This window comes from Rhea pennata, chromosome 20 (assembly GCF_028389875.1).
Source record: "Rhea pennata isolate bPtePen1 chromosome 20, bPtePen1.pri, whole genome shotgun sequence".
NCBI lineage: Eukaryota > Metazoa > Chordata > Aves > Rheiformes > Rheidae > Rhea > Rhea pennata.
In genome coordinates this window covers 153,260-177,972 of record NC_084682.1, presented here as the reverse complement: position 1 = coordinate 177,972, position 24,713 = coordinate 153,260, and the positions used below count along the sequence as shown (strand labels likewise).

Below are 24,713 nucleotides of genomic sequence, written 5' to 3'. Positions count from 1 at the left end.
GTTTTATTTCTCTGGTATACCTTGTCCTTAGATAGTTTTGCCAACATTATGCATTGCCCATAAATGAAGGTTTGTCTGAGGAATGCAACTGTAATAAATGGTTACTTAAAGAACGTTTCTAAATGCAATTGTGTTTGGATTTTATTACCAGAGCTGCAGAGGTTCATCAGTGACTGGCCTGGGTTTTGTCTAGACATGCATCGCATTTGGGTGGGTTTCTGTCATGTTGGGTTAGGATGCTGCAATTCAGTTTATCTGTCAGTCTCATTTTCTCAGTGTGATGTTTTCTATCCATCTCCTTCTGCTCATAAAAATCAAACTGAAGTACTTTATAATAGCAAGCCTGTGCTTCATGCATTTAATTTAATTAGTTAACAGTATTTTTTTTGTTTAACCTCTTAATACTGTGGTTAACTTCTTTGTTTCAAATGTAGTACATTTTAGCTATTTAACCAAGAAAGGTCTTTTAAATGTTAGATTTTTAAAGCATTCAGGGGCAATAGGAAATCGGTAGTCTCCTAAACTGATAGTGAAGTCTTGATTCTAGAGGTGTGTATTTTGCCATTTAGTGTCAGATATAATGTTGTATTTTGAATACAGATTTTCCTGCTCAGGTAGTACTGTCAGAGTGTTCAGTAGTACTTCTAAGTGTTCAGTATAATGCCTGTGACTGTAGGTAGCAACTGATGCAGGCTGCATTTGAACTAGTGTGTTCTATCTACAGTTTCAGTCCTATAGTCTGTCTGCTGATTCCAGAGGAGCTTTCAACTTGCTGCGGGGACTGACTAGAGACTTGCTATTTTTGACCAAAATTATATATATTTTTTAATACTCTGCAGTATGATGAAAACTAGAACGGACTGTGTTAATATTTCCTGAAAGACATAATTATACCTAGGCTGGAATAGCCAGTAATAGTTTATTACTTGAACCCCTGTTTTACAGAGAAGTTTATTTGTAATTCCAACTCAGGGTAGGGGCGAGATTTGAACTCAGGCTTCTTAAATAAGAAGGGCTTCATAAACACTTACCTGTTTACTATTTTTCAGTGAATTTGTCTCTTGAAGTCTTGGGGGAGGGGGAGAAAGCCATATTTCTGTGGATAGTTTTGAGTTTTATTCATTTCCATTTTCCAAAATGGAAATATTTTATTAAAAGAACAGGCAACACCCAGTAATCCTTGACTTTTCCTGTGCTGTGCAACTGGCCTGAGGCAGTCATCTTTGGTTCCCCAATCATAGCATCCTTATATTTGTAGGCCTGGGATTTTCAATATGCTTCCTATGCCAGAAGCGAAGTCGTTCATAAACCTGCTGCAATGTTACTTCTGCAATATGAAGCTCTCTTAAAAGCAGCATAAGTAGTATTTTTGAAGCATATAAAATAAAGAAGCAAGCAAATGGCAATTTCATTTTTGTAATACAGCTTGACACAAAGGATAACTATTGATTTAAATACAACCTCATTATACTTTAAGAACCATTAGTCAATTTTGTCAGCAATACATTACTATTTCACTCTGCAAATCCAGCTAATTCAATTAAAATGCTGCAGATGATGATGAATCCTCAGGTGGGCAATTGACAAAATGCAGTTATTAGTCATTTAAAACATAACTGACTGAAATGCCTATGAAATTCACTTTTCCTGTGCTTCATATACCACGCATACAGACTGATGGATTGCTTTACTGGTAACCAGCAAAATAGATGGACATGATCAGCTGTCGCAACTGGGAGTTTTCATTACTAGGTAAGTAGAAGGCCTTTCCTGGTCTCATTGCACGAGCTGATTTATTCTGGGTCAGATTATTTTAAATTATAACCCAGTTATTGTGAATGGCTCTAGCAAAGCTTCAGCAAGAGGATTTTGTGTGGCTCTAGGATTAAAAATAAAGACTCAGTAATTACAGCTGAGTGAGACTGAATAACTATGGCTTTGGTAACTTGTTTATATTTGACAGCCTGTCTCTGGGAACTTCACACTGTCTCTAGCATTTCTCAAATGCTTTTCTGGCTTGGGCACCTAGAAGGCCTTTTTCCTCACTGATCTTGCCACATCTTTACTAGATCTCAAGATCCTATTCTTCATATGCTTGAGGTTCCACTTTCAGTTAAATTCTCAAAAGATGCAGTTCTTGTGTAAGGTCCTTTTCAGAAACGGCGTTTGAACTTGGCCAAAAGGCAGAACTTTCATTTGTCTTAAATTTCAGCAGTTTAATTGGAGATATTAAAATGGTTTCTACTTAGAAAGGGGGAGAGCTTTCAGAGATTCAGGCCACTCTGAAGTCATTAACATTGAGAATATCAATTGAGTTGTATTGAATTGCGTGGGTATTATGGAAGCTGGAGGCCTGGAGTCTCCAGCTTTTGAGAGCTCTGTAGTAGACTGCCCGTTGTCCAGCCGGAAGCTTGTTGAATGTGTGTAATCCATGGTGAATTTTTGCTCAAGACAAATCTGACTGTTCAAGAAAAAACCTAAAACAGAAGAGGGGAGCGGGGAACCAGAAAATTCCTAGGTGTATATGTTGAACTGCCTTGGAAGTGGGGTTCTGATTTTGGATCCTTTTCTCACTCGAGAAAAACTTGGAGCCTTCTGGGAAAAGCTTTGACATTTTTGTATAAGCATTGACCCTGGGATCGGTATGTCTGCAGACTTTCTGGTAGGCTCCATTTATAATTGTGGCACAGGAGATGGGGATGGTGTATACAGGATATACAAAGTTTATTACAGTTACGAAGCTACAAGCACAACCATTTAAAAGTGTTTATGGAGGTGGAGATGATCTGTCTTACGATGATGGCTAATTATATTCTAGACACTTAATGCAAAAACAGGTTGCCAAATCATTCTTAGCTGCATTAAGCATCTGCATAAACTGGTAACACCATGTACCTTCAGCTGAGTCTGTCTGCTTCTTTTTTTTTCATCTTGAGAGAGTGGTTTCAGGCAGTTTGGTGTCTCTAATGTGAGCATCAATAGAGTATGTTACATGAAGGACAGAACTGCAGATTCTAGTAGTGTGATTGGGGTTTTTTTGTCCTTTTTTTCATAGTCTTCCCAGGCTGATAAAGCAGCTGTCCCTTACGTGTCTTTTGTATGGGGTGTTTATGGCGATGCATACACTATGAGATGGTGCAGCCTCTGGAGTGTCCAGTGGTGGTTATCTGAGAGGTGGAGTGCCATATTAGATACTCCATGGGTGATGTGATGATGATATTCATATTGGAACATGAACAGAGATGCAGTTAGTTATTGAACAATTGTCCCTTTTGAAATGATGCCAAATTTAATGCAAAGGTGATGCTGGTTCTGTGGATCTTTGATCCCATTCTGCAATGACCTGTTCTCATGTTCTTTTGCAACTGCAGTTTGTTGGCCAAGGAGATTGCTCATCATTATCTTTCTGATCCTCTCACCTGCCTTCTGAGCTGTTTGTACAGTCACTCTCTAATCCTTAATTTCAGTCAAAATAAGCTGTTTTAGCAAATAGCTGCTATTAAACTGTGGTGAGGGACAGACTAGAACAGCGTAACCATTATTACCAGCATTGCTGCAGTTGGAAGGACGTGCATACACTTGATCGTCTTTGCAACGCTGTCATACTGTGCTCTCTTTTGCTTTCTTCTTTTTCTTCCAAGAACAACAACAACAAAAAAAAATGCAGATCTGGAGTGTTTATCTGCCCAGAATTCTTTCACTGGAACATGAAAGAATGTTTTGCTCAGACTTTATATTCATTGCTAAATGAAGGACTTCAACTGAAAAAGGTGCTTTGTGTATTGGCTTTCAGAGGTTTTTAAGTAGTGTATTTCTGAATAGTTGCATTATACTGGAATGGCACCTGAACATGATGCATGCTGATGATTTTCCCCATCTCTTGAACTCTAGTGTGAGACTGCCAAAGCTAACATCTATGCTATTTTTCATAAAAACACGCATTAATTCTCTAGTTGGGTTTAATGACAGCCTGTGTATTACTTGTGTGGGTTGGATTGTTTTTTTTCTCTCCTCAGAGGTGGCAGAGCAACAACTCGAGATGATTGAGAAAACACTGTCATCCTAAATCCTTGTTTTTTAGCTGCACTCTGTATTGTTGGCAAATCAGTGAAAATCAGTGGAACTCATTTATATTTTTAGTTGGAAGATCTTATTTAAGAAATGTTTCTCTGTGTCTGTCTGTATGCAAACTTGACTACCCTATTGCACTTCAAGGTGCCTGTTAATTGAGATATCTATCATTCTATCAGGTTTACATCAAGGCTCCTTAAACACTATCTGCCTATCACCCTAAAGGCTTTTGTCCCTGCTCCCTCCCTTACTTGAAGACAGAAATATACAACTTATTATTCTATGTGCTCAGTGTATTTCAATGTAATAAGAAGAAAACACTACATTTAGGGAAAACTAGACAGAGAAATGTCTCCTTAATGTGAGAGAGAGCTAAAGGGGAAGGCAAGGGGGAAGGGGGCAAAGACGCACTGCATTTACCTCCAGAATTGTTGAGAAGATAACAAGTTTTGACAGAAGAGAGCATTAGGAAACAGATACTGGGAAACAGATTACACGCAAGTTTAACAAACTAATGTATGCCTATTGTAGTGGAATTGGAGATATTCTTTGTAACTCACCTTAAAAAAAAAAAACTTTCTGAATTCTTATGTACAGTACATAAATTACTGAGTGATGATTTCTTGCCCTCCAGTGTCATATCTTCTGGATTTCATCTTTTCTATCTAGCATAAGAAAAAGCCTATTTTGTGTGTGAACCAGTGCAGTTCTCTAAGTGATGACAGAGTAATTTTGGGTTGATTCCCGGAACTGCTACCTCTATCATCCTGTTATAATATCCACGAAGAAATGAATAGCGTCAGAAGACTGAAGTAGTGGTTTTGGTTAAGACTAGGTTTGATTTACATCTGTGGAGTAAGCTAACTAGACTATTGTATTTCCCTACAATTAGAAACAATCTCTATCCTAACAATGTTTCTTTATATACTCCGGAAAATGCGCAGTAGTCTTCTCTCAATTATTCTCTTCCTTTTTTGCATGAATGGATTAGACTTTTTGTGAAGATGCTTGTTAACTGTGATATGAATACTAGACCTACAATAATTAAACTTAGGAGCTATGTTGATTTGGAGCCCAAGTTCCTAGAGCAAACCAGTGTTCCCTTGCAAGATGGATGCACAATGAGATTTTTTTTTTTTTTGGAACTCTTCTTCATCTAGTCTCATTTTTCATGGCTCCAGTGGTATCTCCTTTGCTGCGTCTGCCATGCATCTCAGAGGTTTTCCAACATTTATACAAGGATCAAAATGCTTAATATAACAGAAAAAAAATCTCTGAAACTTCATGCCTCTATGATTTTGATACAATGAATTTAAACCTTGTACTGGTGTTTCTCTCCCTCCTTCTGCCCTGAAAGCAGCCTTGTCTGGTTTCTTCCGCAGAGAATGCTTCATGTACAAAAACGGTTTTCCTTCTCCCTAGGAGTATATGATTTCTTCCTCCTTGTACTGTCTCCTAGAGTCATATAACTAATTAAAGGGTGTTTATATGTCGCTGACTGCAGAGTTTGTGCTGCTACTAATTTCATTCCAATAGCATCTGCCACTGCCTAATAATGTGAAGAACAGAAAATGGGAAATTTGGCTTAATGCAGTGATCAGTGAAAGGGAAAGACAGAGCCTTGAATAGTCGACAGCATTCCAAAACACATCAGATAGCTCATATAAACAACAGATTTACTTTTAGCAGCAGGTTTAAGAGATAAACAATGAATCATATTTCTGCTGTCCTTGACGTGCAAATCATCCGTGGTAGCAGCTTATAACAGTGCAGGTTATCCCCTGTTCTCCAACTGCAGTCATTTAGAACACACAGTATCACAAAAACAAAAATGCTTTAACTAGCCTCTAAGGTATTTTTAGCATTTTATTTTGAGAGCTGAGCTGTGCTGCAGTGAATCTCACCTTTCTTACAGTCCATTGGTGAATTCTGTTTTCCTTATTGGGTCCCTGTTAAGATCTAGCCTGTTACATGCTGAAATCAGCAGACATTATTGCATTGGTTTCACTGGACCTGGAGAACTGTATTTCATCTGAGCTCCTTGGCTGCCAGCTCTATCCAAAGGATTGTACCATCTACAGGTATATTACCTCCTTACCTAATCTCTCCCCTGTCTTCCCCAGTTTGATATAATTGTGTTCCTAGCAGTCTTATATTTACAATGGCATAAAAGAAAGCAGCATCAGATTTTTCTGTTTAAAGGTCAATTTCACAGTATTTTTACTGAGGAAAAGCTGAATTCTGAAACAATGGAAATGAAGCATTGTTTGCTTTAGTGGCATCTGATTAAGTTGTTAAATTAATTCACATCACTAGAACAGGGAAAATCATGCATACCAGGAAGCCTGATGACACTCAAGAACCTAAAGTAGCAAGGCTAGAGAGGGCTGGGGGGGAATGCAAGGGATGATTCCCCCTGATATCTTACAGATGCTGAGGCCCACAGCTCTCTTCTGCTGCGCTATTCTCTTGGTGAGCGCAATAGCAATGTAATCCCAGGGGACAGCAAAATGAGAGATGAGACAAGTTGTACTAAAAACCATCTTATTATCAGGAGCACAGTTCTGCAAAGACTGATATATGTGTAATAACTTCGTGTCACAGCATAATGTGCTCTGAAGGTGACTTTGAAAAACTTGTGCTTACCTTCAGGTATTTCCTCTGGTTGATAGGTATGCTTATTTCTACTGGTGTTATCAGCCCTTTGTTGGAGGGGGAAAGTAAGGTGGACTGTATTCTGGTTTGAATGCTGCCCTCAAAATTGCTAAATTTTTGTAGCATTGAAATAGTTGTGTGACTGTAGGAACAGCAGATCATTTCTAAATTCCAGGCCAGGGAAGTGGCAATTGCAGTTTTTTTGTGAAAATTGCTGTGTGGTGAATATTCCTGGAATTCTATGACATCCCTAGTGATTTTCCTTAGGGCAGAGAGTTTCTGCTGCCTTAATTCTGGAATGAATTCCATGAACTTACTTTCTTTTTACCAACTAAATTGTTTGGCTTTGGTGAGACTTGTCATAAATGAATGGTCTTCCTGAGTTTAAATATAGAAATAATTTTAGAGCACGTGACCATGCTTAGATGAAATAGAATGCCCTCAAGTGGCTAATCAAGCATGGCATGGCAAGTTTTTTTTTTTTTCATATTAGAAAAAATGTCTTCAGATGGGTAATTTAAATGCCAGACTTTGTTAGGGCATTTGTGCATTTCAGTCTAGGTTCATATTCCTTGAATGTCTTATGGGATGACTATGTGAGGGAAAAGGTAGTGCAGTTTAGGGGACCTTTAAACTTTGAGATTTGCACTGTAGTGCATTTCCCGAAGCTGGAGAACATACCATTTCTGATGATATATATGAGGAGCAGAAAATGAGCACAGAACATAAGCTTGGAAACTTGTGGCTGAAAGGCCTTGATGAACCTACATCTTTGGATTTGTCTTCTTATGAAACTCCTTTTGTGAAGGTTTGTAAAAGAGGATGATATCAGATTTTAGTTCTGTACTTGAAAAACAGACTGACCTAGATTTCTTTCTGCGGCCAGACTTTACAAGTTCTCCGACTATGCTGTCTGAAAGTTTGAAGCTATGTAAACTCATAGTCCAAGTGCAGTTTTAAATGTTTTTGAGATCTGTGAATATCTGTGGAATATGTAGAACTTCACACCTGCCTTTGTTTACTTTATTGTATAGATAATGTGGAAAAATTGGTTGTAGCTTGTACCTAATAGTTTCAAGTGCTTTTGAGTCTTAAGCAAGTATATATCCTGTTTCAAAGTCAAGAGTCATATTTAGTATAGCAGTTTTCTGCACTGGACCCTAAAAGCTTAGTGTCTAAAACTGGAAGGCAAATTTTCAGAATAGCTGGTGCTTAACAGGAAGTTGCTGAGTAGAGTGTGTACTGTGCTTTGTAAGATGTATGCCCATTGCTGAGATGTACTGGAAGAACAACTCTGCAGCCTCTTTGAGTATTGGGATAACCTGGAAATGCTGACTTAGGTCAATTTAATGTCATAAATTCCAACTTCTGTACTTATTTCCCTCCAAACACAGACTTAAATTCCCTTGAATAAAGATGATGTCACTTCTGACCACTTCTCCTCTCTGAATTCTCCAGAAGTGTGCTACTTTGTGCATAGACAGTTCTGTGTTTTTGCTGGAGGATTGTGAGAGTTGAGGGAGGTGAACAAGAATTTTAGGAGCAAGGTGAGCTATTAGAATTTTTAAACCAACCCAGTCAGCACAAATTCAGTTCTTCCAACTTTTTCTGTTAACAACCATGGTGGCAAGCCTGTTTTCCTGATTATTTTTGTGTGAAGGTAATTATTTTTAAACTAGATTCATAAAGTAGGTAGATCCTCACTGTTAAGAGGCTGAAATGAAAGGAATATGCAGTTAAATGTGGGATTTGCTCAGCAAGTAACAGAATTCTCTCAGTTAAAAGGGCCATTTTCTTGCATGCCCTTGCCTGCACACATAATACTGCAGCACCATAGATGCTCTAGAGCCTCAGGAGGACTGATAGGGCAGAGGGCTAATGCTGCACAGGAGGACATGGGAAGGACTCTGTATGGACTCAGAAACGTAAGCCTGGAAGGAGGCTCAGAAGACCTTTCATTCTACTCCTCTTCACTGAGGTGAGATCAGGAATATCCTGCCAGTTCCAGTATCTGCTGGCAACAACTTACACTGATAGGATCTTCTTAGCTTTGAATGCATGCAGAAGTGTTCCACTTTGATACTGGCTTCTAGCTGGCTAACAGTTGTGCATCATCTTTGTTTTATCAGTTATTTTTCACCCCTTGCACTCCACCCTGCTTGTTGTTTTCTCTTGGCTTTTGAAGTCTTGTCTTTAGGCCGGAAAGAAACTTGTAGCCAGTACTGTTTACCATATTTAAGCAGTTCGTGTTAAGTAGAACCTGACTAGACCATTCGCTGTTTGCTGAAGTTTATGAAGCAATGGAACCATATTCTTACATCTTCATGGAGACTCTCTAAAAGTTTAGTGCAAGATCAAGGGATATTTAATAGGATAAAGAAAAAGAATTAACTAAGAAAGCACATACATGAAAAATACCATCAAAATATTGCATCAGTGTTGTCTGAATATTAATATTAATTTACCCTTGATCCTACTTTTCAGGACAGGATCTGTGCTTGAATAGTACATAATACTTTTTGGGGGTGAGGATGGGAGGCAAGGAGATGGAAAAGGAGAAGGGAGATACATTCTTATTATTTGAATTATTAATCTATGGTTAGAGCTGTACTGTAGGTTTAAAGATCAGTGATGTAAATATGTTCCCTGATTCCTTGGGAGCTATGAAAATGGCACCATAATAAATGTCCTGTGCCAAGACAGGTAAGTAACTGTAAACTACAAACTGGCACAGTGCTCTGTTCTTGCTGTTTCCAAATGTTTACTATTTTTTCTAGAAAATAAGTATCAGTTTCTAGGAAAGAAAGAAAAACTACCTATGAGTATCTTTATATATGTTTTTTGTAGGCTATTTCAGTGGTAATGTGGGATACCATGAATGTTTTGGTACTCTGTGGAGCAGCTTGCAAGAAAATGACACTCTTAAAAATGTTCAGTCTGGGTCAAAGTTTGAAAGACTTGTGATAAATAACTATTCTTACCCCTGCTCTACCATCATGAAAGCATTAAATGGGAAAGATGTGTTTTTGGAGACTGCACTAACCTTGGTCATTTTTAGTTTTGTGGGGTGCAGAGGGGCATCACAGTCTTGACTGTTTTGTAGATGATGCAAGAGCTTGAGGCAAGGTTACTGGTTCTGAAGAAAAGCTGAAGAGCTTTTGTGGAGATAAAAGTCTAATGCTAGATCTAAAAAAACTAGATGAACCACCTGTGTCTTCCCTCTGACATTTCCTTACTGCACATGCTCTATAATAATCCATGCTAGTCTGCAGAGCTATTTCCATTCACCATATCCTGCACAAGGCAGTGATACAAATGCAATGAGAACTCTTTACTGAGAAAGAACTAGATTGCATGGGCTGCCTCTAGAATTTATTCACTTTTATATTCTGTTTAGCTTCAGAGAACAAGTGCTTTCTTTCTGGTATTTTTGTTTTGCATGCAGATTTTTGCTTAATTTCCCCACTTATATATATATATATATATAAAAAAAAAATCTAAATGTAAATGTTAAAACATGTATTGAAAGTTGATGTTTGTCAGTAAAATTGGTTTTGAAGTCTGCTTTTGAAACCTGCTAAATAAAAATGAATTTGATTTTCTGTTGTTGACAGTGGCTTTTTGCTTTCCATAAAGAGCTGTTCTCCTGAGATAGAGAATTTTTATTTCCACAACCATTTAAAGCTATTGCAGAAAGGAATTTTCTTCCTGAATCAGTCATCTTGTAATTTCCTAGAATTGTGTATGCAAGCACTTTAGAAAGCTGGTCTGTGCTCTTGATATGGAGGCCTAATTCTTGCTTTTAAGCTGTCATGTTCCTGAGGACTTTACAAGTTCTTCCCACGGCAATGACTGATGGCTGCTTTGCCTCAACAACGACTCTTCGGATGAGCTCCTGCAGATAACACTTCTTCCTCAGTAAGCTGGAAGTAGATAACAGTTGTGAGCCAAGCTCTTTGGCAGAACAACAGTCCATGAATGCCCTGTTGAGGAACTGATCCGTTAAAAAGATTGAGGATTTTAAAGGAGTTAATTCAAACAATTTTCTTTTCTCCAAAATCAGGTATCAAGAGAGTCTCTTTGGTTGCACTTTCAGCATGGAGAACAGAGAACAGCAGACATTATGCTATAGACTTGAAGGGCCTGTCACTTTGCTCCCTTTTAAAAGTCAGGTTGCCAACTGTGATAACTTATTTTCTGAAGAAAATAGAGCTGTGGCAGAGTTCTTATTGCCTGCTGATGCATCCATTAGTAGAGGAAAGAATTGATTTTTGTTCATTATATATAAACCATGATTGGGTTTGTGTAACGGCATTTTTGAGTCCACCAAATGAAGAACAGTTTCTCTATGTTTTATAGTCTTAAGGCTTTGGGCAGAAACTTTAACTGAACAGAAGAAAATTAGTAGGCAGGTGATTAAAACATGCTCAGTTTTATTCATGTGTCCTGGGATGCCATCAGCTTTCTTGGTTCTTGGCCCATCTGTTTAAGATGAGCCCCCATGGGTCACTTGATGCATTGTTTTTGTTTCCATATATATGGAAAATAATTAAACATTGCTTGTGTTGTTTATTTAGACTCTCAGCAGAAGGGTACTGTCTCTTTCTGTCTGTCTTACTTGGGTCTGCTCAGACAGTAGGTAGGCGCCATGATTTGATGGCAGAGATACTTACCGTCATCGGTAGAAATGCCCTGAGTGCTGTAGGAGGCCTTTATCTGTATGCACAAACTAAATAAAAGGTCTCTCTGTTCTTCTATCTGTATATTTGTGTGTTTAGGGCTCTTATTTTTTTTTTTTTTGTTTTCTAATTCACTCTGAGAAAATCACTTTGTACAACTTCCCTTGGACAGTTGGAGTGTGGGAGGGAATGAGAGGAAGGAGATATTCTTAACAACACTGCTAATTCAATATTTAGAATATGAATCTGTGTTACTAGATAAGTTATGCTGCTACTTGGTTGTTTAGAGATTCAGTGGATAATGTGACAGAGAAATAATTTTCTAGATAGAGCTTCATTGCTCTATCTTGAGACTGAAAGGAAAATCTAGCATCTGAAATAACCTGTTTGAATAGATTTGAGCAGTTTTTCCAATGTCTCTGCTGCATGCTGAGCTATTCCCTCTGAAGCCAAAGGGAATTTTAGAAACCAGCATAGTAGTGACCCGTTGCAAAATACCTATTGCTGTATGTTAGAAAAATAGAGAGCTTAATGTTCGTGGAAAGAATGCCTTGTTTCACATTGTATGTTTTTGCTTGTCAGGTGAGGAGTCTGCATTTTGCTCATCTGACTTTCTACAGGAAAAACAACGTGAGTCAAGGTTCTTTCCATTTTTCTTTGTACCCTGTGCTGTTCAACATAACAGAAGAGAAATGTTAACCACACAAGTCTGTTATTTATGCTTTGTTGAAATGTTATTTTGAGAAGATGGGGTGGGTGGAAGAAAACCAGAATTCTTTTGCTTAACCTTGATGAGGGTTGTGAAAATTAATGCATTAAAACAGTACAGGTTCCTGCTCGGTTAATGTCTTCTAGCATTGGCTAGAGTGGCAGGGATGGGGTGTTAAAGGTGAAATTGCGAGTGTACATGATGTCCGATGCAGGACAGGAGAACGTGGCTTGATTTGGAGTAGAAGCCTTCAGTGCTTTGTGCTGTGTACTCTCCTGTGGCATCTTGGCTTGGAGAGGTGCAAGATATGTCACTATTAAGGTTTTGGAGTGTTGTTGGAACACAGAGCAGTGCCACACTTGATGTTTCAAGGATTCCTTTGCTGCTGGTGTACCCCTTAGGTGTGTCACTGTGCTGTTGATTTTTCTATGCTTTTGCGCTGCTTGTTAAAGAGAGCAAATTGGCTCATAGAAATAAGTAGTATCAATGATAGTCTTTGTGTCATCAGTTTTCCCAAGAGCAATTGTCAGTTGCCCTCATTGAGTTCACAGTGAAATGTCTGTTTGCCACTCCTGTAACTGTATTCATAAGCACATACTGTCACTCTGGCTGTGCCTACCCTTCCACTTTGGGAATTGTGCTTTGCCGAGCTCACCTGGCCTGATACGAGAGCTGGAGCTGTGGAGCAGCAAGAGTCAAGAATTCTGGTCTAGATCCTGTGCCTCATTGCATCTCCAGTGCTCCACACTAGTCATGTACAAGATTTGCAGTCTGTCTGGGGAACTCTTCTAACGAAGAAATAGTATGGAGTTGACACAGGCAATGTCTCCTGTTGTGACTCCCAGAACAGGATTGGGCTCAGTGATGCATGTTATTTTCTTCTAAACAGTGCAGCTTGCAAGAAACTGGATCTTCAGTATACTAAAATATTCTTTGTCATTGGTTAATAGAAAGCATATGTTACAACCTTCATGCGAACATATTTCTCATGACAGATTTGTTATTATAAACAGCTAGTAATAGCACAGCAGATGGTGAGGAACTGCATGATTTCTTATGGGAGTGTGATAATGGAAATAACAGTTTTCTTTGGGGAGTATGACGCTTTTATGTTTTTCATTTAGGGAGAATTCTGTTGTTTCTGCTCCAGAGTCCTTTCCAATTAATGTGGCAAAATATTAAGGGTGCTTAGTACAGATTTAAACTGTACCTCATATTCTCAAAAGTTAGAGTTCTCATAACTACTATCTTTGCCCAGATTTAGGGGGACTGGTTTCCTTCTTCTATTGCCAGGGATTGCACTGATGCCTTTCCTGGCTGATTTGGTGTGTGGAATCACTTCTTGAACTCCTCCTTTCACCTGGCTCTCCTTTCCTGCTGTTCTCTGATCTTCAGATCATCTCTATCTGTACTCTATCTACAGAGACTGTCTGGCAATGAGTTACTTCAGACAAGGATGTAGATGCACAGCTTGGATATCTTGTGAGCTGATGGTGAACATGTGCAACGTATTCTATATATGTATCCAGTGGGAATTTGAATGCCAGAGATGCTGGCTCATTAGTGTCCGCTGTAGCAGCTTGTACTTCTGTCTCAGAAATAACCTGGAAAATCTTTTCCGTAGTGATTAAATGAGTTCACCGAGTTGGTAGCTGCTGTTTTTGTTTTTTGGCTGTTAGACTGAAAAGTAGTGTAATTTCTGTAACATGGTTGCGTAGAGTTTAGGACCATGACCTCTTCCTTAAAAGCGATCATCTGATCAGCAACAGATATGTGTAAGCTTCCTCCCTGCCCTCTTCTTCTAAATACAGCTTTCTGCACTTTAATTTGTTTTCGGACCATGTACTGCTAAGAGCCAGTGAACTACGTGGGAGAGTTCTCAATGAGCTTGGTCTGTGGTAGGCTATGCAGTCCAGTAGTTGTACTGCCAAAAGATGCTTAAAATTTCCTGATGATTTTTATAATGAGACCTAATGTTTTAAATGGAATTAATTGATGATCTCCCCAAAGATGGAACTCAAAAATTTCATACTGTTAAGACAACTGTTTAAAACTAATGAGGATGCTGTTTCAATGTGATATTTAAGGGTCTACTTTAAATTTGGCTAAGTAAAGCTATTCACAGTGTTTAAATTTAGTCATCCATTTTAATTAAGGTTGCCAGGTATTCCAGGTTGGCCAGGTCATTTTCAGAATGAGATGTGTTTTAGCATTTCACTGAAATGCTTCAGGATGCAGTCTTGTCTCAGATTTTCATCCAGACATGGGATTTTCTCTGCTTCCAGCTTTCAGACTGTGACGTAGGGAGCTTACTCTTTTTCCAAGACTTCAGTCTCTCTCTTGGGAAAGAGAATGAGACAGGTATAGCCTTTTTGCTTGTTGCGGTAGGAATATTTTTTTTCTTAAAAAAAACCAAAAAACACACACACACGCACACACACCAAATTTGTTCATCCGTGATTTTTTTTCTGAATTTGATACTTAGTCAACAATGATGTAATTTCAGCTGCTGTAAAGTCAGGGTAAGTAAGAGGAAGAAGCTCCCCTAAAGCTTGTGGTATGCTGGGAATGAGATGCTAGTGCTTGTAAATACTTGGGCCAGATGCCATTAAATCTGAATCCTACAATAAGTACAGGATTGCTAGCTGTAAAATAGCCTTTCCCTCACACTTCCAACATCAGATCTACAGCAATGTGTGGCATACTTCATTTAGTTAAAGTTGAAATGAAATGATAGCTGTTTCAACGTGGAACATGCACCACTTAATTAGGAAAATGTTTAACAGGGACATCTCACAGGGAGCTGATTTCAGGCCAGTAGCAGTTAGTAGCAATTTCTAGTGTTTAAGCAGATGGTGATTCCACCTAACCAAGCTGCCTTTTGGTGATTCAGTGCTTAGATCTTTTGTGTATCCCAGGCTCATGCTGATTCTGCCTGATTGCTCATCTGACTGTGGCATGAGAAGCAGGGAGAGTGTGTTGCTGTTGCTGGTATTGGAAGGTAAGCATGTAGAAAGTTGCAAAATGAACTTCTCGGAATCAGGATTAGAAATCCTGAGCAGAGCTTGTTTTAAAAATGTCAAGAAATTTTCCTGGGGAGGAAAGAGAAAATTTAACTTTTTTTTATTTTCATGAAGATACCTGCTCCCCTCACCATTTTTCAGCTACTGCTGTTCTGGAGTGCTTAATTATCCAGCCTTGTGCTCGTACTGTTCAGCTAAGCTGGGAGGGCAGGAGTGCACAGTGGCAGTGCTACTTCCCTGTAATCACTTCAGTTGATGCAATTACATGAATGTGTAAGCCAGGGAGAAAGCAGAATTACTCCCCCCTGGATTGAGTGTGATTTTGAAAACTTTTGTTATTGAAGAAGCAACAAAAATTTGAGAGCTGAATATATGTGTATTTATGAATGGAAAATAGGCCAGGTTGTGTTTCTAACAAGTATTTTTTTGGCTGCACATTTGTTAATCATGTACATCACTGAGGTTTTTTGAGCAGCTAGACAGTATCTTAGGGTTTGTCTGCAGTGTTGCACTAGTCTAGGAGAATTACTAGGTGCTATGCTTAGCTTCTACAATGTGCACTGACTTCTGAGAAAAATGTCTGTGGCTCCTCTAGATTAGCTTTTATATTAGAGTAGCTGTTCACACTGGCTTTATTAGGCTTGTATAATGTGTTATAAAAATGCACCTTTTAAATTTTCTTAGATGTACCCTGAAAAGTGTTGTGAAAATCTTATCAGGCTGGGAAAATAGACATTGCAGCATTCTGATGATACGCAAAACTGTACTGCGTTTCTATTTCTTGTTGTTTTTATTCCATTTTTGTTGGTTTTGTCTATTGATTCTCTGCATTAGTTTAAGCTTCCCATCCATAATCAAGAAAGGGACAGCTGTGGCTTGAAGCAAGCAAATCCCAACTAATGCCATCTTCTCCCTTTAAGATCCCTGATTCTACCTGAGAAAAATTTTCCAGCAGCCAAACAGATCTGCATGCATTTCCTGCTTTTCTTTTCTCAGGCAAATCAAATCAGAGAACATGTGGCTCTACATGGACTGCTGGTATCTCATTTTCTGATTCCTGTGGCTAGCAATAGGGGACAATGGAAAGAGGGAGGCATCCTGACTCTTGATTGCAGTGAGGGCTGGGGCTCCTGCTATGGGCCATGCTGATCAGACAGAAAGTAGGCACTGTGACCTCTTATATGTCCTATGATCCATCCAGACTGCAAGTGAAGTGTGAGAGAACGTTTACATCCAAGTGAGGTACAAAACCTGTACAGGCCTCTTGTGGCATATATATATGATGTGTTTTGACACTGAGCGGTGAACTATTAGCAATAATTTGGGAACTTAAGTGTAATTTCTACTATGTACGTTCAGTGATGTCACTAAAAGCAGGCAAAAACCATGAGAGCTCACCATTTTTAGTCAGTAGTGATGAAGACATCCCTAATCTGATTGATTTTATGTAAGAGGCAATAGTCTGCTACTGCTCTGGACAATAGGATATTAGTCTGCAGAGTTCGTTTTTCTCAATAGGGTAAAGTCTCCTGGTAGAATACAAAAAGTGTCTGCGACTTAAGGAAATGAAGAAACAGTGAGAATTTTACCTTATTTATACCTAAATGGCATCAAAGAGGAAGTAAAAGAACTTACTCTATTTTAATTTTATTTCTTTCTGCTTTTATTTGTAGGTTCAAATAATGTTTACAGAACAAGATCATTTACAAAAAAGGCCTAAAAAACTAGGAAATTGCATTTTGAAAAAGAGGCTTTGAGAGGCTCTGTTTCTCAGGAATCCTCTACTTGGACACAGGTCATTTTGACAGTGTTCCTTACTGATGGAGAAATGTCAAAATGCTACTTAAAACTTCCTGTGTGAAAGAGATTTGTTAGCAACCCCTAAAATAGCAGAGATTCCATATCTCCAGGTCAGTGGAAAATCCTAGTGCTTCGCTCTTATACTGTGATACATAATGAGTATTGCTTGATTTTTCTCCTTTCCTCCCCTTCTTCCTTCTCTCCCCATTCACCACCACCAAAAATGATTTCCTGAACCACTAAAAAATTTGCAGGTGGAAGTTCTAGTTTTCTGTCAACATACAGACTTTGTATTGACTTTTTTCCTTTTTTCAGTGATGATAGGGTTTCATGGTTTTGAAAAGAAACTTTCAGTTGCTGAAAAATGTTTCTCAAGTCTTGTAAAAACACAGTAATAACTTTTTCACTTCTATATTTCATCTATGATTTAACTGAAACATTCATATTATGAAAATACTTTGCAGAAGAAAGATATTTCTGACTGTTATGACAGTAATAATTTTAGCAGGTTTACAAGGTTCAGTTGGAGGGTGACTTCTTTCAGGTAATCTTGTGGTTCAGTCATCACAAGTGCTTTCTGCCTTACATGAGATGCAGAACTGCTAATGTTCCTCTACAGCCATCTGCTAAGTGTCCCCAATTGACAAAAAGCAATTGTTTGCCAGCTTTTGAAGTAAAATAATGCCAACTTCTTCCTTTGGCATGAGCTTAGAAGACAGAAAAAGCCCAAACAAACTCAACTTCATGTCTGATCCATCTGATGGAGTAGTCTACAGTAAGTAAGAGAAATATAAAGCATCATAGCTCAGAGCTAATTGGAGGAATTCAGTTCTGCACAAACTTTTCAAGTGATCCAGCCTCTAACTGGAATACGTTCTCTTCACATAGGAAGAGTTGGCTTAAAATTTGTATCTCCGTTGGCTAACGGAGCAACCTGATCCCCCTTGGCAAAACCTACTTAGAAAATGTGTGACAGTTAACTACTTAAAGGCAGAATTGCTTAGTGGTTAAGGAATATCCTGAAACTGAACTGTAGAACCTTAGAGGCAAACTTCCTATATGACTTAGGGCAAATTAGGTCAGTGCTTCCCCAAATGAGATAGAAAAGGATGTTTTCAATCCAAAGTATCTATTTAGGAGAGGAGCTTGTATTTTTCCTGACCTGGTAACTCAAACTGCAACTTACCTTATCTTCACTACACTTTTGTCTCATGTTGATTATTGCCTGTTAGTGAAGTGCATTTACATTTTCCATAGTAAAAACAAGAAGTGAATTTCTTTCGCTCCTAGTCCTTCACTATTAAATGCTGCTTAGGTGTGTTGAGGAAAGGCAGTGGGATTGGAAACTAGATAAACTTTTAAAATGGGTAAAAGAGGAATGATGGGTTTGGAGGAATAAACACTTAGCTTCTGCTCAGCAGCCCAAAGAGTCAAGCTATTGTTTGTGTTAATCAATATGAAAAATAACACTGCTGTAGCCTTGCAAGTACTGATACTTCATGCCCTCATAAAGGTTTTTATCATCACTGTTGAGGTGTAGATAACATCTCGAGCAAACTTCCTGCAGAGTTCTATCAAATACAATAGCATATTCACTGTCTAGCTTCCTGCACTGTACAGCACCTGTTTATGTTTAGGTGAGCCTTGAATAGAGCTGGTGGGAGAGTAAATACAAATTCGGGTTAGCTGTTATTGAAAGATTTTCCTTGATTTTGCCCAGTTTGACTGTCTTTCCTGTTGAAAGGCTTGGTATTTTCAGATGTGTAAAATCTTTTCCTTTTATTGTTTCTTAGTAATGCTTTTTTAATCCCTTTGTTTAATTTTCAGCTAACGTGATTCTCTGAAAATCGAACAAAATTACCATACTGATTACTCAAAAGAGTTTTCTTCACTTATCCTTCTCTTTATAGACTTCTGAAGAATAGGACAATCTTTTCTACACTGAGGATGTATTTTTGCATAGTAATCAAGAACTAAAATGCATCTAGTAGCTTGGCTTGTTAGATGCCAAAGAGAAGTTACAGGAAAAGTGTTTAACAGTGGTTGTGGCTTTGATGGATGTGTTTAATTGCACTTATTTTTCAGGCCTTCTTATGGATGTGCTATTCCTTCATGTGCACATTTACAATCAGTACAACAAATTATCTCCACGGGGTCATTTGCAAAATTTAAATAAATGAAGTGAGGAGAGACTGTGCTTGTATGATAAAGGAGTGCGATGTAAGACATCCTAAGGGGCTTGTGTGTGGTTTACTTAAAAGAGTGAAATGAATTGATTGATAGATTTGATATTCACTAGTGCTGATATAAATTAGAAGAAATCTAATTGAAGTAAGTAGAGCTTTCTTCAGGTCAAAACTATTGTGGAATTAGAATGGGTATTAATGAAAGAGATTAGAACAATCATACACAAAGGCTATAAAATCACTGTTTTAGGAAAGCCATTTAGTTTTGTAGAACTCTATTTCTACAACTTCTCTTCTATATTCATTACTTCCATGATGTGACTAAGAGCTAAATGAATAAATAGTAAGGGGGGGTGGGAACCTACTACATTACTGCGTAACATTAAATGCCTTAGGATCTATCCCACTAAGGAAGAGGCAGTATGCTTTTCTGACTATTACTAGTGATTCATGTTGTGTACTGTTATGCATGTGTTTAAATTCCTCTTCTCTGGACCATTTAAAATTTCCACTGCAGTGAGAAGTTCTATTGCATCTTACCTGGGTGTTAAGAAAGAGCGTTTTTGCTGCTAGTGCTGGCAGAAAAGAAATTGCTGACAATCTGATACCCTTAGAAGGAAGAGTTCCCATTTAGAAAGGCAGATTAAAAGAAAATACAACCCATTCTTCTCATTCAGTCGTTCTTAAATGATGCTTGGAAACGTTTGCTTGATAAGTTTGTTTGCTGTTATTTTAAATCTTTTTTTCTGGAGCCCATACAGAATTTTTTTCTTCTTTTTGGTTGAAACTTACGGAACAAACATGTTTCTGGAAAAGTATCCACTTCAATGTATTTCTCAAATTGAAAAATATTTGGAAAATATTGTTCTGCTATTTGTTATGATTTTCAATTATAAAAAAAAATTGCTCACAGTGACTTTCATTTAAAAAAAAGGCAGTGGTTTATATTGATTTATTTTGGTCTATTTTGGTGTGAATCACAAGAATTTTTAATTTTTGGCTTAAAAATCACCACTTATATTTTAAGTTTCATCTAGAAAATATGAAGAATATTCTGTAGCCTTGAAAATTTTGATGCAATTGGAAAGTTGTTCAACCCAGCATTCAACATTTTAATTGATCTATTTCTTACTAAGACTTTAAAAGAAGACGACATCCAAAATTCCACTTGGTGCTTTTAATTACTAAAGCTGGTGCAACTTGATCAGTACACACTGTGTGGTTTTGAGATAGTTATTCTTGGTAAACTGGCTTTATCTGATGTCTGTTAGCCTCAGGTATTAAAACCTTCATATCAGTGGGATACTCGTATGAAGTCCAAGTCTCAGAATATTCTGGATGTTGTTGGATTATTGCTACTGAACGGTTTTCTGTATCATTTGTTACAAATATTTCAGTTGGAACAACCTTATAATATCTGCAAATCCTCTTTTCAGCTACTAGATTTTTACCTTTAAATGTAAATAGCTTGCTAAACAAATGGAGGTTGTTTTAAAATAAGCTCATTACAGTCCCTCCCCTAGTCTTTTTATTCGTCTTTGTGCATAATTGCATTAATTTCTTCCTGGCATATGACAGGAAAAACTTTTTATCACAGAAATTCTTGTGTGTATGTTTTTGAAAAGCAGCTTTGTGGGGCTTAACTCAGCCCCACATTTTTAGTGATGAGAGGTTAAAAGGAAAAGCTACTATCTTTGCAATAAACGTTATTTAGTGTGATGCGGCACTGTGTGTCACTTCTGATAAAATAAAGCTGTGACACCACTTTTATCTATTGGTGTATGTTAGAATCCCTATAATGTTTCCATAGGCTGATTTGTGCATCATAGTTCCAGTAATCCCTAATACTGCCAATTGATGTCGCGCATTGCTTTCTCTGTTAAAGTGTGAGAGCATCTTCGAAAGAAACCTAATCTCCTGACAGAGAGCTATATTAAGAAGGGAATAAAAATTGCACTTAAAACAGTGCCTACAATCCTAGTGTATTCTTAATTATCCATGACATTTTTGAGAGTGTGTACTGGAGAACCATCCTACAAGCTGGCACTTGATAGTGTTCAAAAAAAAAAAAAAACCCTACACACTCTATGCTTTCTAAAAACATATTTTTAGATGAAGATTTTCAAAAGAGCGGACCAAAAGGAATCCCAAGAGGTCATCTTCATCTTGTCTAGTGAGTTGTGCTATGAAATTAGCAGATGAACATGTGGTGAGTCCTACTTCCATTTTTCATTTTTTTTTTCTTGAAGATTGGTATTATCATCCACTTTAGATATTCCTCATGACTCTGGATAATTCTTTCAATGACCCAAAACTTTTATGTTATGCTTTATTGGTTCTGCTGCAAGCTTAGGTGATAGAAAACTGAGACTTTTGTCTTGTGATAAGCTTCAGAAAAAAGGTGATACTTCCATAGAGGCTTTTGGAAACAACACTTCTAATAAGAGAAAAACTTGGGTGGCAGAGACTTCCAAAAAGCAATTATGTTTGGTGGAAACTCAGAGTTTTGGTCCACGTGTTTGTTGTTGCAGTTTTCTCTTTAATACGAATATTAAATGACTAACCTTTAGAAGTCTTACCTACCAAGACCAGAATAATTACCTTGCTTCGAAATATGAAGGAACTCAGCCACAGGGAATAAATGACTTTCTAGTAGCTGCAAAGCATGATAGTGGTAGAATCTGGAATACAATTAGCTCTCAATTCTAATTTGACAGAGTGGAGAGTTTTTCAGTGTGTATGAAGTGTATTTTGAACTAAAACCAACATTCTGCCTTTCTAGGGCTTGCCAGAATGCAACTACTATATCACTCTTGTCAAAATCAGTAGAAACTGTTGAGATAGCTGTTATTTATTATTTAGTATAATCGTCTCCCTATTAACTCCTTAAAACTTTTATCTGTCATGGAGGGAGGAAAACCACACAGTTTTTCTGAAAAAGCTAATCTTTGTTGGATGAAGACCTTTAAGGTTGCAGCACTACTTGTTGGCTGAAGTTTTAGATTGAGTGTTTTCTAGTGTTTATGTTCAGAAGAGTTTCATTGCTCTCTTTTCTCATGAGAGAAAGGAGAAAGCATTCCAGGGATAGAAGGCTTTGCATCTTCTCTGGAATTTCACCACTGTCTGTAGAAGGGGAAAAGCACAGTTGTGATTCCGTTACTCACTTCCCTCCAAAGACCTGACCCTCCTGACTCAAACTCAAGTAATTCTCCTTCAGTGCAATGTTGCAATATTTATTTAGTCTGTAAAGTCTGCTGAGTTACAGGAATGAAAGGTGTTAAAGACAGCTTGGCACTTCTGTTTGTAATTGTTTTCTTAGGCATGTTTTCTTTTTCATGTTATTTTAAACATGAGCCTGCCGTAATTTGCCACACCACAGTTCTTAAAGAACTGATGCCTGTCACTGTTTGCTTCTTGCCACATGAGAGAGGTTATATTTAGGTAGAGGTTGAGATGCTGGGACTCAGCAGTGAAATCATTGCAACTTTGTCATCTTGGCACGTTTTAATGAATGGCAACTAATTTGTATCTTTTAATATTCTTACATTAAAAAAGAATTGAGAAGAAAAAGCTGTCTTAGCATGCAGGAAGCCCAAGCAGTTAATGATAGTTAAGTGTGTTGAGTGTTCCTGGAGGAAAATGATCTGTAAGATAAGGTATCATGAAGTGAGCAGAAGAACTCATCAGTAAGAGCAGGTTAACAGATGAAGCAGAAAGCTTCTCTACTGCGTTGTAAATCACTGGAGTTTGTATTCAAGTATCTGTCAAAGGAAACTGATTTGCAGTTCTTAGTTCAGTATTGATTGGTTCATAGATTACTAGCACTCTAGACAAATCAACTCAACTTTCTAACAGTTTAGATGTTAAAGGCTGCCTCTCAGGTTTCTTTCTATAGGTTATCTGTCTCTTGACTTGAATAAAAAAGTATTATGAGGAAACTGTGAGATGGCAGCAGAAGGAACCATTTATAAATGTTTTGAATTCTAAATGGAAAAACATTAGTTCTTGGTGTTGTCACCCTCTCCTTTTAATGTCTTTTAACAAATGCCAGCTGAGTACTGTAAAAATGGAGTTTTTCATAGTATTGCTAGCAAGTGAAAGAGCATTCTATCAATTATCTGCCTAAGATGGGCTTGTGGATTATAGTGAATATCAGGTAATAGCTTTTAAAGAATTTCTGTGTTTTGACAGCCAAGAGAAGTGTAAATATTGTGGTCCAGTCTTCTAATTCACAGATCATAAAATAACTGAGGTTGGAACAAACAGCTGGAGATTGCCTAGCTCAACTCCTTCCCCCTGCTCTCCTCCCAGCCCCCCAAAAGGGGGTTTACCTAGAGTGGGTTGCTTAGAGCCACATCCAGTCAGGTTTTGAGCATCTCAAAGGATGGAGATACCACAACCTCTCTTGGCAACCCATTCCAGTCTTTGACCACCCTCACAATAATAACATTCTTCAGTATTTAAATTGAATTTTATGTATTTTAATTGGTGCCCATTGCCTCTCACCCTTTCTTTGGTAATCAGTGAGCAGAATCTGGCTCTGTTGTCTTTAGTCCCTCACATTGATTATTTATATACATTAATAAGATCTACCCTACACCATCTCTTCTCTGGCTAAACAATCCCAGCTCCATCAGCTAATCCTCACGTGAGGTGCTCCAGTCCCTTAATCTTCTTTATGCCTTTTGCTGGATTTACTCCAGTATGCCCATGTCTTCCATATTCTAGACAGCCCGGAACTGAACACAGCACTCCCGATGTGGCCTCACCAGTGCAGAATAGACTGGAGGAATCATAGAATCACAGAATCAGTAAGGTTGGAAGGGACCTCTGGAGATCATCTAGTCCAACCTCCCTGCTCAAGCAGGGTCACCTAGAGCACGTAAGACAGGGTTGCATCCAGGCGGGCCTTAAATATCTCCAGAGAAGGAGACTCCACAACCTCTCTGGGCAACCTGTTCCCAGTGCTCCCTCACTCTCACAGGGAAGAAATTCCCCATCACATTCAGGCGGAACTTCCTGTGGTTCAGTTTCTGCCCATTGCCTCTTGTCCTGTCACATGGGACAACTGAAAAGAGTTTGTCCCCATCCCCTTGACACCCTCCCCTCAGGTACTTACACACATTGATAAGATCCCCCTCAGTCTTCTCTTCCCCAGGCTGAAGAGGCCCAGCTCTCGCAGCCGTTCCTCACAGGGCAGGTGCCCCAGCCCTCTGATCATCCTCGTAGCCCTATGCTGGACTCTCTCCAGTAGCTCCATGTCTCCCTTGTAGTGGGGAGCCCGGAACTGGACACAGTACTCGAGATGAGGCCTCCTCAGGGCTGAGTAGAGGGGCAGAATCACCTCCCTCGACCTGCTGGCAACACTCTTCCTAATGCACCCAAGGATACCATTGGCCTTCTTGGCCACAAGGGCACATTGCTGGCTCGTGGTCAACTTGTCATCCACCAGCACTCCCAGGTCCTTCTCTGCAGAGCTGCTCTCCAGCAGGTCAGCCCCCAGCTTGTACTGGTGCCTAGGGTTATTCCTCCCTAGGTGTAGGGCTCTGCACTTGCCCTTGTTGAACCTCATGAGGTTCCTCTCTGCCCA

At 38.5% G+C, this 24,713-nt stretch overlaps 1 protein-coding gene across 1 annotated transcript in view; it reads left to right on the top strand.

Moving 5' to 3' along the window:
• The window catches only part of PITPNM3 (PITPNM family member 3), a 92,823-nt gene that overhangs the window by 14,924 nt on the left and 53,186 nt on the right, over nucleotides 1–24,713 (top strand). Inside the window, exon 3 of the mRNA XM_062592423.1 lies at nucleotides 11,988–12,035. Within this exon, the coding sequence (XP_062448407.1) occupies nucleotides 11,988–12,035 (48 nt within the window). The remainder of the gene's footprint in view (nucleotides 1–11,987; nucleotides 12,036–24,713) is intronic.